At 40.1% G+C, this 15,727-nt stretch overlaps 1 protein-coding gene across 1 annotated transcript in view; it reads right to left on the bottom strand.

Moving 5' to 3' along the window:
* LOC149174397 (uncharacterized) overlaps positions 1-8,521 on the bottom strand; it is a 32,565-nt gene extending 24,044 nt beyond the window's left edge. Inside the window, exon 1 of the mRNA XM_089420842.1 lies at positions 8,488-8,521. Within this exon, the coding sequence (XP_089276968.1) occupies positions 8,488-8,521 (34 nt within the window). The remainder of the gene's footprint in view (positions 1-8,487) is intronic.
* Between the last annotated feature and the right edge of the window lie 7,206 nt (positions 8,522-15,727).

Here is a 15,727-nt window from a genome sequence, read left to right as displayed (position 1 = left end):
TGCCAATCACGCCATCGCCGGCATGAGAGTCACTATTTGATTTAGGAGGAGGAGGAGGAATTGAAAACTCTGGTCTAGGGGCTTCTGGTATTTTGTCATAGAGCGTGTCGGACTGAGTATATACTAAGTCCAAATATTGTGCACGAGCGATAACCTGCTCTTCTGTTACGACTCCCCCCTTTGCCACATCTTCCGTTATGGCCGGAAGTAACGACTTTATAAACCACTCAGCTAAAAGCTGATCGGGAACGTATGTTTTAACCATTCTTCGTCGACGTCGCCACTCATGTATATGATCTGATATATGAGTTGCGGTTGTCTGTTTGAAATTAGTCAATATCTCTGTTCCCGTTTCATACCTTATTGGTAATTGAAAGTGGGTTAAGAATGTCGTGGCAAGGGAGCTAAAATTGTCGAACGAAGCTCTGGGAAATTCTATATACCATTTTGCCGCTGGACCTGTCAATGTCCTCTGAAAGAGGCGAAGCCTTATCGAATCGTCATTTAAAGTGTTCGACGAACACCATAGATGAAATGTCATCACATGATTCGACGGGTCTTCACCTGGATTTCCATTGAATTTAGGAATGTCGGATGGAAGTTTGTGCGGAATCACTGGCCACCATGGGGCGTAAGCAATTGGATCATTGGTTAACCGATGTAAATCAGGCAACTCTAAAGTCGCCACGAATGGTAACTGTTGATTCAAGTTAGGTGAAGCGTAACCAGGATACGATGGAATCGCCTGAACAGTTGGTCTTTGCATACCAGCATAATGGAGTTGATGTTGGTATGATTGATACGGTTGATGGACTTGACCACTATAAAGTGGTTGATTTTGACCATTTTGGATATATGGTTGTCCAGTATTCGCAAAGATTTGCTGTTCAGAACCTTGGTACACTTGTTGGAATTGTGGCTGTTGGTATTACACTATCCATGGTTGCGATACCATGGGTTGTTGCGCTACACTAACCATTGGACCAAGATGTGAGGTGATTGTACCCGATTGTACTTGTGTCGCCCCACTAGTAGGCAATTGTGGTTGGGTCGCAGGGTCAAGGGGTTGTTGCATGAGAACCTGAGAAATCTGAGGTTGACATACAACAGGCATTGTTTGAACTTGCGACACGGTTACAATAGCCGGTGTAGTTGGGATGTTCGTCACAGGTACACACTGTTGCATAGAATATACAACTCTTGGTGGTTGGGATAGCATAGGTACCCAACTACTCGCTGCAATTCCACCATAACTTGAATAAGGTTGAGAACTCCCGTATGGGTACCCTCCCGGAGGGGGTAATGAAAGGGCATACTGCCCCCCATACGGTGGTAATCCAGAACTCAAGGCAATTGATTGTCTTGGAGGACTGGATGGCCTAATTAGATTCCCAAAAGGGTCAATTTGATGAGTCTCACCATAAGAGTTACCAGACATTACTCCGGAACAAACAGGAACAGACCATACTGTCGAGATAGTCTCTTGGTGGACTCCTTCTAGCGACTGAGAGCTAGTTGGGACAGATGGTACGCCGGCGAACATTGTTGGATTTGCAGCAGGTAATTCTGTCGTCGCCGTGTCATTTGACACAGTCCTAGATGTCGACGGTTGTTCAGACATTTTTAGTCTATCCAATTGATTGCCTAGTGATTCTACAGGAACTTCCACTGGTGATGGACAAACTTCTGTCGTAGCAGGAAATAGAGTAACCCCTACTCCAAAATGAGTTGGAGTGGATACTTGCGGTTCCTCTATAATTTCCTCTATCGCAATCAGACCAGGTGGAAGAGGAAGACCGTCAGGTCCGTAATACATTTTCGGTGCCGAAGAAGGGGTTGTATCAACAGCGACAGATGTTTGAGGAACAAAACTCTCTGGACCAGTTACAGATGGAACTGGTTCAGTTATACAAGTATTTGCCCCCAGACTAGGATCGGTATTACCGTCCTTTTGTGGCGGTTGAACTTCTTCTATGGAGGCAGAGTTTCCGGAAATGTGTGGAGTAACCAGAATCTCAGATGTTGTTGGAACACTTGTTCTAACTTTTAAAGGAGATTTTGAACTGGTTCGACGAGCTCGCTTTGTCCGGACTGTTTTCGATTCTGGAGACAAAGACGGTTGACTCGCAAGCCTCCGAGAACGATGGATATTCAATTGACTTTCTTCCACGATTGCGGATTACTCGATCAACTAAAATATAAAGGGGAAAATTTGTGTTTCCGATTTGAATGAATTTTATTAGACGCTTTTAAACATAACTTTGCTTTTTCATGTTTTAAGAGTCGAGAAAAAGCTAAAGATGACTCTAGTCTCCTTCGATGTATTAACGAGCCCGAAGTGACAAATGCTCGGTTGGACCTTTTCAGTTATAGAGTTTGAAAAGGGCCAAAAGAAACTGCTCTGGAGATCTAGGCAGAGGGTGTGCCAAACCTTTCGCGAAACCACAGAATACGTTTTACGGTACGGGTGGTCGATCTTCGTGAATGCTGTGTTCACTGCATCGCGATCAGTAGGGCGGCCGACACGGCTTCCTATGGATAAAGGATGATTGCCTATAGGGGTCTCCCAATATATACGCGACGGTACATGGGAGCACAAGTCCGTATTAGTGCCACCGACTCTCAGGAGGAATCACCCACCTTCGTAGAAATCGACAGTCACTATGTTTAACGACGCCGGAACACGTCTCTACCTAGACCTCTATATGTTTGCGTTATGTTTCAAATGCGTTGTTAGGTTCATTCAGTATATTTTAAGTTGATCTTTTTAAAGTTTGCCTTTCAAGGTTCACCACGAGATGTATATGACAAATTCCTAAATGCAGCCTAAGATGAGAAGCAAGCTTTTTCAAATCTTTTTGACTGATGAAAATCTTAACTACTGAGGGAGAAGAAAGGCAAATTCTTTTCACACAGTTCATACAGCACAAACTAATGCACTTTCTCCTAAATCATCATGCAAACTTTTTCAAATGCAAAATGCACAATGCATGTATTTTCTTTTCCCTTTCTTAATGTTGATATATTACAGAAAGAAAGTTGTTATATAACTTTGATTTCGATTTAAAGCGAAAACAAACAAGTTTTTTCCAAAATCAAAAGACACCTTAAGATTCACTTGTTTAATCACTGGAAATACATGAAATCAAACCATAATGACGAAAGTAAACAGACTAATCAGCTATGGACAGCAAACAAGCTAACTCTTTAGACCAGCAAAATGCCTAACACAGGTTCAGATCTAAGAGGCCAAAGCAAGACTAGTTTACTCTTCGTTATGGGAAATTGTAAATGATGTAAGAAATACAAAAGAACAAGTACAATTCGTTATATAACAGAGGCGGAATGATGGCAAGTAATGTTGGTTTCAGAACTGGTACAGGACTGGTAACTGGCTGCAAAACCTATAATGAAAATAGGCAAGAGAAAGGGAGGAAACCCGAACTGTACTAGGCAAAATTGGGCAAACGCAGGTGCTGCTCAGCCAGTTTGGCTCTTAGCACAGGTAGCCCCTTCGGGACCTGCGTTGCAAAGCAGGTAGCCTGTGTACTACCTACTTTGGAAAACGAAAGTTGCGTTTTCACAGTTTCCGGGTCACAATTTTCTCAAAAATGCACAGTTTTTGCTCAAATCAGAAGCAATCAGTCAAGCACACTTAAAGGGATGATTAGGAGGATGAAAAGCTATCACTAAGAGCTTACAAGGGTCCTTGTAGATCAGCTCTTCAAATCATGAACATGCTCAGAAATGAGCTAGAGTAGCTGCCCTCTACTTCGCTTTTGATATAGTCAAAAGCTTTTCGATTTGGTACTCTTTTGTTCAGGAAATGAATAGCAAAATACTACAAACACAATCAAACAGATACGATCCCTAGTGGAGTCGCCAGTTTGTTGTAGGGAAAAGTATCCGATTCGGATGACCCTATCCCACTCTAAGGGTGATAGTACCTCGGCAACAACTGTAAAGGAAACTACTGAAGGTTTACTTCTTTATGAAAGCAAAAGAGAATGAAAGAATGCACTAACCGTTGCCTTGCGCTTAATGTCAAATCCAAACTCTTCTCTATGGCTGCTTGCTCCCAGCTCCTTGCTCTATTGCTGGCCCAGCTACAATGAGATCCTGCAAAATAGCAAAGAAGGAAACTACAAGCAACATGCAATCATAACTGATTCAGAGATTAGTGTAAATCAAATATACAATCATCACAATATATCATTGAAACAAGAGCATATAGAAGAACCTCAATAGCTTTTATTAATGAAGAAGTAAAGGTTTTGAGAGTGTTACAACCATTGAAGGTCCTAATCCAGCAACACCTCCCAGCAGAAAGAATTTCTCCTCTTCACCTCCCTCAAACAATCACCCAATAGCTCTATAGTGAAACCAACAGCATATCATTACTTTGCACACAATTCCAGCCTCCTGAGCTCATAGGAGAGAGCTCAATATATAGATGAATTGAGAAGGGATGAGTCAACTTGCAACTGATGTGTAGCTGCCTTGTGTCCTCTCTCTCTTCAATTGATCTTCAGTTGATCTTCAGTTCTTGAGTCCACTTGGAGAACCTTGCTTCCACTTGGAGAAACAGAGCCTCTGACTCATCACAAGGCGAAATACCTGATCCAAGTGTCATTTTTGGAAGATTCCAGAGCAATGACTCAGTGTGCCACTTGTCCCATCTTGCTCAGCGCAGGTGGCCTTTGTTCCACTTGCTTTGCAACGCAGGTACACCATGGAGCAGCTGAGTTTCAGCGCAGAAGCCTAGTGGAGCACCTGCTTTGATTTCAGGATTGCTTGTTTTTGAGTGTTTTCAGGTGGAGAACTGATCTGAGAGCTGTTGGTTTGCTGACCTTGTTCCTCTAGGGGTAGGAACATCATGTTTAGGGAACTTTGGATCCCTTGGATTATTGACAATTCATGCCTGTTGCTGTAAGGCACAAAATTGTCTATAACACACCGCAAGTAGTAAGAGATCATCCCAGAACCCCCAATTCGACCTTGGGCTATACCAACCACCACCAAGGCTCCAAAATTCCCAGAAAATAGGTTAAATTTCCCAGGTTCTAACTTCACTAAGCCCACATCTGAGACAAAAAGATAATGGTAGTCCTAAAACCCCACCATGATACCCAAAAAAATTGTTGCTCCAGAAACCACATAGTTAGCTCGGTGAGCCGAGGGAGAGAACAACACAAACCTCTCCATCTGAGCCCCTAAGTGCAGGTTTTAACCCCGTATAGAAATTGACTGCAGGCGAATTCTAAAAATAGAAAATAAGCAAAGGCGAGAGAATAACACATAAAACACATATACACAGAGATTTTGCACTGGATCCCAAAACCGAGACTACTAGATTGGTTTTTTATTATATTCCTTTCAATGTTACAATACACATATATACATTCCGAAGCATCCAATACCATGGACCAAAAACCATCGTGCCCAAAACCATGTGCGAAGACCATGCACAAAACCAAGGGTATGAAAAACAAATTCCCTGGGGCACTGTCGTCCCCCCTGTGACCCCCCCGCTACGCAGTCGGCGCAATGAAAGGGGGGCTTTGCCCCCCCTCGAACGCCCCTGTTTAACTAAGGGAGCTAGTCGTGGAAAGAATATAACACAACCCAACATTCTAACCTAACCCAAGAAGAAATGTTGAGAGCCCACCCAAATACATCCTAACCTATGAAGAAACACTAGTAAGAAGATGTTGTAACACCGAAAGTAGTAAGAGATCATATCAGAACCCCAATTCAACCTTGGGTTATACTAACCACCACCAAGCCTCCAAAATTCCCAGAAAATGGGTTAAATTTCCTAGGTTCTAACTTCACTAAGCCCAGGTTTGAGACAAATAGGCAATGTTAGTCCTCAAACCCCACCATGATGCCCAAAACAATTGTTGCTCTAGAAACCAAACAGTTATCTTGTTGAGACAAGGGAGAGAACAAACACATACCTCTCCATAAGAGCCCCTCATACCACCATCAAAATAGCTAAACCACAATAACCCATCCCCACAACTGAAATAAATACTACCAGAATTAAAAATCAGAATCCAAAGCTCCCAAATGTAGAGGTTGTAACCAAAATATATAACAATTGTGGAATAAAACAAAGTAGTGAAATTGTAAGTCCAGACCTTCCACTAGGCCTAAGAATCCTGAGTCGAATTGGTTTGGCATTCCAACATGAAAAATACCACTAGAAACTTTGCAACCTCAACAATCCCTTCAGATACGTAGCGACGCATAAAATCTTTATGTTGGGGTCCTAGTTGTGCTTCCATTGGGTCATCTTACCTTCATCCCTAGTTCCCCAAGCTCTAGAGCTAAGCCTCCAAGATACCACCCTCAATCCACACACAAATAATTCCTTTGCAACTTGGCCTCCTGCTTAGTTAAAGTGGGCTCGACTCACTCCTCTTACCATACCATACCAATTTTAGGATCCCAAAGGCCACAATATAGTTGCAATGCATGCTGAAGAGACATTAAACCCTCCACCATTATCTAGTCCTGAAATGCACCATTGCTCACATTGAAAGAGAATTCAATTCACATTAGGCTAGATCACAACAGGTTGTCATGTTTCCCCTCTTAATTGTGGAGGGCATAGTGGGGTGGCAGGCACCTAAACCAATCCTTATGTCACCTTGATTCGTCAACCCCATTGGGGAAAAACTAAAATAAATACTTTTATAATTATAAAAATATTTATAATTGCACCTAGAGGCATATTCTACATCCTGGTATGAGGGAGATGTGTATGTAACATCCACACCCTTAAATTATTTTTATCTTACAACCATTTCACTTTATTATGCCTTGAATCATATGAACGATATTTCATTGTCATTGAGACCAATTTGTGTGATTTTCTGTCCTATATTGTTCTTTGTCTGAGATGATAATGGCAGAGTTTCCTTTATATTTAATTTTCAATGATATATGTTTACAAGTTCATCTAACACTCAACCACAAAATATTGACCTTACCTCTTGTTCACTGATTAAAAAGATATAATATAAGGTATATGGTTTATGCGGTAATATATATTGTTTGGAAACCCTTGTTTATGGTTTTGCAATTCTAACTGATACAAAGTAGATTATGTGAAAACATTAGGACTTCATATTTGTTATGGTTAAATTAAATTTGTGGTTATTAATAACTACATACATCTACCTTTATTTCTAGATTATTCCTTGACTTACATGGCTCGTCCTAACATGAGCGAAGTGGCACAAATCCAACGCTAGATTGCTACGGCTCGGAATTGACGGTTCTCATTAGCCAGGCTGGTTATGGGGCTTAACCACCTCTCCCTTTCCACACTTGTCTTTCCATTTTCACCCTTTGTGCATATGGTAGGGCTCTGCTCCGTTGACCTAAACCCTCTTTTCAAACGTGATCTAGTGCTTGTAACCAAACCCTGGTGCTGACCTTACTAGTATATTTCCCTTTTTTTGTTCTACGCATTTGTTTGCTTTTTTGGTTGCAAAAGCTAGGGTTTCATAATTAATATGAATGTTTTGATTGAAGGTTTTATATGTGCTCTACTCCCACGGACAATAAAAGAGAACCCTTATTACGATCTACCCTCAAGGGATCAAGCTCCACTAAGAGAACCATCTATTATACCAATTGTTGGAAATCGCCTCACTACTAATGGTGGGGGGGGGGGTGGGGGTGAACCAATAGTGATAGTATTTTTAAAATTTTTAACTCTTTTATAAAAACACTCAAAATATTAGTAATCCATCATCAAATCACAAATATAGCATGTAAAACTAGAATAAACACCATGAACAATATCAAAATACCACCCGTTGTTGTTGCTGCTTAAATCTTCTATTAATGGTTGAATTTATTTTACATAGAGTAACTGGCACCCACTCACTAGAAGACTCAAATCCTAAATAGTGTGTTGACATCCATCAATTGAGAAGTTCATACTCACATGACTTTGTAGATTATCATCCATTGGAAGCCACCACAACCAATGAGCCTCGCCCAACATTCATTGGACTATCCAACTACCATTGGATTGAGATTCTCCTCCTCTAATAATTATCTTCTAATCTTCCCAAGCATAAAGTCTTTATGCCTCCAACTCCTCCATGCAAGCCACGTTTCAAAATGTTTCGTACTGGGTTCTCAAATCTGCTCAACATGAGAAACCCATCAACCTCTCTAATTTGAAAATAAAGAATGATAAGCACATCACTCAACTCATCTACAATTATATGATAAGATATGAAAAGCACTACAACACTCACTCACACACTCACTCCAAACATCGAATCACAAACTCAATACTCACTCACAATTATATAGCAATCTATCCTCATCAATCTAAAAACTAATACCTTGGGAAAATACCATGGTAATACAAATACCAAGTGACGAGAAGTTACTATGATATGATTCGACCTCCTAATTCACGTTAAGGAAGTGGAACCGATGCAAACACACCATACAAACCTTCAAAATCAACAATAGGACTCCTAAGAGCCATCCCAACCTTTTTTCTAACCAACCCCTGAGTCCTACTAATTTTTTAAGCTATTAAACCTCTGGACGCCCCCATGCTATGGGCATGAAAGCATCTAGAGAGCTCTAGATTCTCCCACAAACCTACATGCCTATGTCAAGGGACTATTTCCAGTAGACCTGTGCCAGAGTCCAGGGAATTTAATGAACTTTTTAAGCCTAGAATTTCGGTCACTGCCCAGAACTTGCTGTAACTTTTGGAAATCATTAAACACATGATGAAAAGACTAATAAACCAAAAACTAACTCCAAGACTAGGCCTGAACATCCCTAATCGGGACTGACATTCTATCAAAGACTTGGCATCAATGCAACCTGTTAGTCCTTACAATCTCCTAGGCTGAAAAGGAAATCGAGAAGGGTAACCTCAAACCACTTCAGCTCAGTAGCTAGCCCTACTGAGCATGAGAGGAATATCTCTAAGTCTCTTATTAGTGATATGACTTTAAAGAAAATGAATTTTAGACTAGATATAAGTATTTGTTTGTTTGTTTGTGATAATTTGGTTTTTAAGGATTTCCTGAACTTAGGGTTTGGAGCCACAAGTAGGTCTAGGCTATGGGAATGCAGGAGAAAACATAAGAAGGAGCTATAATTCAGGAGCCATGGTGTAATTTGAGTATTTTTTAGTGTAGTATAGAGGATATAGTGTGGAAGAAACTAATGAGCATAAAAAAACATGATTTCATTAGCTTAGGAAGACAAAACACATAACTATGAAAACCAGATAACAAAGCTTGAAAAACAAGAATTCTGAGTATTTTATCACAAGGAATTCATAGAAAGCAGAAATATAATGTAGATAAAGATGTTTAGGCCATGAGAAAACAAAAATAATGAAGTACAAGCACCATGAACTCACCGGGCTAGAGTTCCTTGAAAATAGCTGCAACCTGTATCTGTATTAGCTGAAGGTGATTACAATGCAAGCCTCCTTGACAAAAAGTTAAACCCTATTCTCTTGAGGAGAAATGATACTTATAGACTCTCCTAGATCACTTTCCCACCTTCAGGAGTTGAATTCCTTGGTGGAGGGACTGACTCCAAGATTCTCTCAACCAACGGGTGAGAGTGAGAATGTGAAACTCAAACACTTCATGAAGAGTTTGTTTAGGAGTTTGCTTCTTTATGAGACCTAATAAACACAAAAAAACTTCCTATGATGTAAATTTATTCATGCCTACATCACCTAGCCTTGTAACTAGTGCCATTACATAGAGAATCTTGACTTTGACCAAGTGAGACTAGAAACTAGAAATTTTACACAGTGAAATTTTCCAAATAAAAACACAGAAAGTGCAGAAGCGCAACGTCAACTTTGAGCTGATTTTCCCGTGCCTTCCAGGAGTCAAAATTCAAATATGAGAGAATGGTCAACTAGCCCTTCAAGTATAGTTTCCAGAACAGTTTGAATTTATGAATTTGGAGCATGGAAAGACCTTCAAAAATCCATTCACCCAAGCTCGCTCGAGAAGCACAACACCTGTCAAAAAATGGTCCAGAATGCTAGTCTTTTTGCCACCTTTTTGATTTTTTCTCCAAAACTAAACCACCTCCGCAAAATATGTGCAAATGGGTTTTTAGAGGATGTCAAGACCTTTCCAAAAATGTAGACCTTTCCTCAAATGGAGGCCTAAGGAAAAGTGCAGCGCGTTTCTGGAGCAGCTGAATTTCTGAACTTAGACCAAAATTTGTCAAAAACCTCAAAATGCTCAGAATTTTCTCAAAATTGGAGGGAAGGTGTAAAAATAGGTTTTTTATAGCTTCATGGATGCTTCAGCAAGCATATCCAAGTTTCCCTCATCCTTTTGGTATTTTTTGACCTCCTTGAGCTTGTTTTCAAGCTGTTTTACCTTGACATTGGCGATCATGTTTTCAGCTTGATAGTGATGCACCATGTATGTGAGAAATTGATTGTCTATGTTTTCCTTCTCAAGGAGTTTCTCCAAGTGTTCAGTCACCCTATTAAGCCAATATTCTTTATCTTGACGAACCTCTAGGGCAATCCTATCTTCTAGGTCAAGATCCTCATTAAGCAGAATTTGTTCTTGTTCCTCTTGCAAAGCTTTCTTGAGGCCTCTTATTCTTGGTCTTTTATTTTTTCCTCTCACCTCTGATGCTTCAGGCTCGCTTGATGTCATGATCTCCTTACCTTTCCGATTTGCTGCATTAACTTAGCTTTTTCCTTTTCTAGTATCAGCTCCTTTGCTTTGAGTTGACTGTTTTCTTGTTCAAGGAATGATATAACATACTTTTCCCTTTCCAAATTGATCGCCAGCTCCTTTATTTGGTAGTCCTTGTCCCTGATAGTTTTTCTCATGTTTTTGGTCTGATCTTTAGTCTCTAGATCAATTAGTTCAAACTCGTGTTCTATTGTGTCTTTATCCTTTGCTGTTGATTCCTGCTTTGTCGATGAAGAAGGCTTGGCCCCTTTCTCTTTGTAAGAAGAAAACACAAGCCTCTGCCCTTTCTTATACACTTTAATCAACTCAGGTTTGGGTAGCTGAGTCTTCTCCATTATTTTGCTAGATGACCCCACCTCTGTTTATTGTTTTGGTGCACTTGGAGACTGAGATGCTGCATTTTCCTCATGCCATTTCAAAGCTACTTCCAAAAAGGCTTCCCAAGCCATACCTCTCTCTGCCAGCTAGTGAAGGACAATGGTTTTGATGAGACTATGATGGAACAAGCTTGGCGAGTGTTCCTTGTCCTTTAATTGTATCTTTTTAGACATTTTGGAAATTCTCCTGAATAGATAATTACACATGTTGAGTGGCTTTTGAGATGTGAAATGCATCAGGAGGCGAATATGATAGGCATAAACATTTCATTGAACCTTAATAACTAAAAATAATTATTTTATTAAATTTTGACTATACATATAATATTTGTAATAAAAAATTCTAAAACCTAACACTTTTTTCAATAGAAATACATTTATTAGTGTAATTAGAAGACAATCTAAAATCATTAACATAAAAAGACATGTTAAATTAATAATAAATTAAGAAGAAAAAGAAATCTAGCATCAAGGCTAAGGTCACTATGGTTACATTTTCATCGATCATTCAATCATTATTATGTTTCAAGAAAACTTCATGGATTATCTCTAAAACTCAATTACAGGCAGGGTTAGAATTCATATGTTAGTCACTTCTAACAATGTTTATAATGAGCTTAAAATATTTATAACGATCATGAGTAGAGTGTTGGATTTAAGTATTAGTTCAAAAATAATAAAAATTGTTATTTTGGAGTGAAAGAGGGATAGGAGGAGAGGCAAATATAAACATGGAAAGGGGTAGAGAGAGGGAGGCTTAGGATTTTCTTTCTCTCTCTTTCTCCAACTCCCTAACATATCACTCTCTCTCTACCCCTTACCTAATACCTTTCTATATCTCCCCCTCTCCCTATTTCTATGTCTTACATTTTCCCTATTACCCCCTCTCTCTTCTTTTCCCCATCTCTCTCACACTCCCTCACACTCCCTCTCACTCCCTCTCTTTAACACACACTCTCCCTAAACCCCCTCTTTTTTTTCCCTTTATCTCCCTTTCTCTCTCCTTATCTATCCTTCTCTCGGTATGTCTCCCTCCTCCTCCATCTCTCTCCCCAACCCTCCCCCTTCGCCACCTATCTCACTCTCTTTTCCCCTTCCCCTCTCTCTCTACTTGCCTATATTCCACTCATTCTATCTCTATTTCCCTTTCCCTATTCGGTTTACTATGTTGATAAATGTGGCAAGAAATTCTCAATTTTATTTTGCCTTAATTAAATTAAAAAAGTGTGAATTTTCACATCAGCAGACAACTTGGATGATGTTAACTTGTGTGACATGGCTTGTGTGACCCAGTTTTCTTAGTAGATTTGAGTTGGAGGAGTTAGAGTTTGGTTCAACATCTGTGATTGCTAATTTGTAGCAATCAAGGTTAGTTATCTTAGGTTGTTTTCAATTAAACTAGTTCCAACTTTTGGAGGAACTAGTGGAAGGTCAGTGGTGTAGTGATATTTCTTCAGAGCTAAGAACATGACCTTCAATGGATTAAGGCTAGAGTATGCCTTGGAAAGAACATCTAATTTTGTTGCATGGAAGGATCACATGGAGGTGGTATTGGATGACAATGGATTGCTAGAATACCTCAAGTCAGATGTTGCAAAACCACAAGCATCTGATGCCCAAAACCTTGCTTAGTGGAAGAAAGATGTAGCCAAGGCTAGGAGAATAATCTTGGAGGGAGTACGAGATCATATTGCTTCAAATATCCACGAAAAAGAAACTTTTTTCACAATGTGGAAAGTAATGACAAAATTGTTCGAGAATAATAGTGACCATAGGAAGGTGGTGCTCAAGGATAAACTTTCAAAGTATCAATATGCAAAAGAATGACACTACTCTGCAGTATCCAATCGAGTCCACACAATGTCACGATGAACCTGGTAGGGTTGGTGTTAATATTCTTGAAGAAGACTTGGTAATACTAGCCCTTCTGTGCCTTCCCAAGAGATGGAATGACCATTAATATTCAGTGAATGGGAGGGAGAAACTACCAAATTGGGAGCGCTTATGGTCTAATTTAGTACAAGAGGAAATTAATAGGAATACCAGAGATGGGACTTCATCCAAGGGAGAGGATGAAGAAAAATTTTCTTTGGATAGAAAGGCAAAGAAGGGAAAATGGAAGAAATCTCAATCCAAATTAACCTGAATCCATTCAAAGGGGAAAAAGGAAAGATTTGTCCAAAATTAAATGCCTCCATTGTCATGAATTTGGGAATTATGCCACGAAGTGTCCACACAAGAAGGCAAGCAAGAAGACCTCAGGAGGAGTAGCAGGTGAAGCCTTGGCTTCATAGTTCAAGCTTGAATTTACCCTCATTGCATGCATGGCCAACATAACAATGGAGAACGTGTGGTACTTGGACTCAAGTGCATCGTTCCACATGACAGGGTGTAGAGATTTTTCAGTGACCTGGAAGAAAAATATTTTTAGATGCACATCGACATGGGGGACGATAGAAGGTATAGCACAACTGGGATTGGTACATTCACCTTTCAGAGGGAGTTAGACTCCACCCTCAGGCTCAAGGATGTCATGTGCGTTCTGGTATTAAAGAAAAATCTCGTCTTTGTTGCAGTTTTGGAAGACCGTAGTTATGATGTGACCTTCAACAAAGGAAAATCATTCCTAAGACACATAGCAACAGGACAGGTGAAGCAGAATAGGGTTCATGTGAAGAACCTATATAAGATAGATGTGGAAGATTGTGCTGCATTAATCACAAAGGTGGAGAAGGTGCAGAGCCACGATGTCGATGAAATTTGGCACATAAGACTTGGTCATTTGCATCATGGTGCCCTGAAGATCATGCAGCATATAACCACAAGCATCCCCAAAGGAGCACTTGAGCGAAAGGATGTATGAAAATGACGTACCTTGGGGAAGTACAAAAAATACACATTCCATTATCGATACAACAAAGCACATACAGTCCTTGAAAGGATCCACTCTAATGTTTGTGGATCTTTCTTGATAGCCTCCACTGCCAAGCACAAATATTTTGTCAATTTTATTGATGACTTCTCACGGAAGTGTTGGATCTTCTACATGCGGAAGAAATATTATACATTCTATAAGTTCATAGAATTCAAGGCATTGGTTGAGAAATAAACCCGCAATAAAGTGAAGGCTCTCAGCAATGATATTGGAGGTGAGTACGTGTTGAATGAATTTAAAATATTTTGTGCAAAAGAAGGAATTTGATGAGAGTTGACAACACCCCACAACCCACAACAAAATGGGGTGGCTAAGAGAAATAATTGTAGCATTGTGGAAGAATCGAGGTTGATGATGCATGACCAAGGCCTACCTTTGCACTTGTGGGCTGAGGCATGCAACACAACAGTCTATTTGCAGAACAAGTGTCATCATCGGATTCTTGCCATGATTACACTAGAGGAGGCTTTCTCGAGGAGGAAGTTGGATGTGTCACAATTTAGGACTTTTGTTGCCTCTGTTTACTTATATGTCTCCAAAGAATTAAGGAAGAATCTAGAGTTGAAAACAAAATTGGGGGTATTTTTGGGTTACACTGAAACTCCACACAATTACCATGTGTACTTTCCATCCATCAGAATGACAGTTGTGTGAAGGGATGTAAAATTTGATGAGGACAAATTCATGTGGTGCTCTTTTGAGAGGGAGCTTCAGAACCCACTAGAGGAGGAACTTTTAGTTCCAAAGGAGGAACCTTACAAAGATGTGGAGCAACCACAAATTGAGGAGCAAAGAGTGGAGACAACCACTCAAGAAGAACCATCCAGAGAAGGTAGAAAAAGGACCAAGGAAGTTGAGAGACTTGTTCAGGATGCGAGGGAGAATGTGGGTGCTCCTTCAAATTAACGCAGGAAGAGAAGGTCACCAAATTGGTACACTGGCTACATGGCTCTAATGACTAAGCTTGTAGATACTAAGCCATCCTCTTTCAAGGAAGCAGTAGAGAAACTTGTATGGGTTGATGAGATTGTGGAGGAATATGAATCCATTGTAAAGAACAATGTTTGAGAAGTGGTCCCAAGATCAGCAGATAAATTAGTTGTGGGTTCACGATGGATCTTCAATTTTAATAAGGAAGCAGATGGAGATAGAGAAGTATAAATCCAGATTTGTGGCCAAGGGGTACTCTCAAGTTGAGGGGATTGACTATGAGGAAACCTTTGCTCCTGTAGCAAGGTACTCCTCCATCAGATTAATACTTGCACTAGCTGTGCAAATGGGGTCGAAGATCCAGCAGATGGATGTAAAAACAACATTCGTCAATGGAGTTATTGAGGAGGAGGTGTACATCGAGAAACTAGAAGGATTTAATACTTTTGATCGAGAGTCTCATGTGTGAAAACTCAAACGAGCATTGTACGGTCTCAAAAAGCACCTTGTGCTTGGTACACAAGGATTGATAACTATCTCACCAGTTTGGGCTTCACCGAAATTGAAGCGGATTCAAACCTCTATCATATCTTCACATAAATTGCTCATTATTGTCTTATATGTTGATGATTTGATTTTAACTGGTGATGAGAAGCTAATTAGATCTTGCAAGGAGGACCTTACAAGGGAGTTTGAAATGAAGGACATGGGTCTCATGCACTACTTCCTCGGGTTGTAAGTATGGC

Source organism: Pinus tabuliformis, chromosome 4_1, assembly GCF_031772625.1.
Source record: "Pinus tabuliformis cultivar Carrire ecotype Pingquan chromosome 4_1, CPIR1, whole genome shotgun sequence".
Lineage (NCBI taxonomy): Eukaryota > Viridiplantae > Streptophyta > Pinopsida > Pinales > Pinaceae > Pinus > Pinus tabuliformis.
The sequence above is the reverse complement of the archived record's forward strand: the minus strand, read 5'-3'. Positions and strand labels throughout refer to the sequence as shown.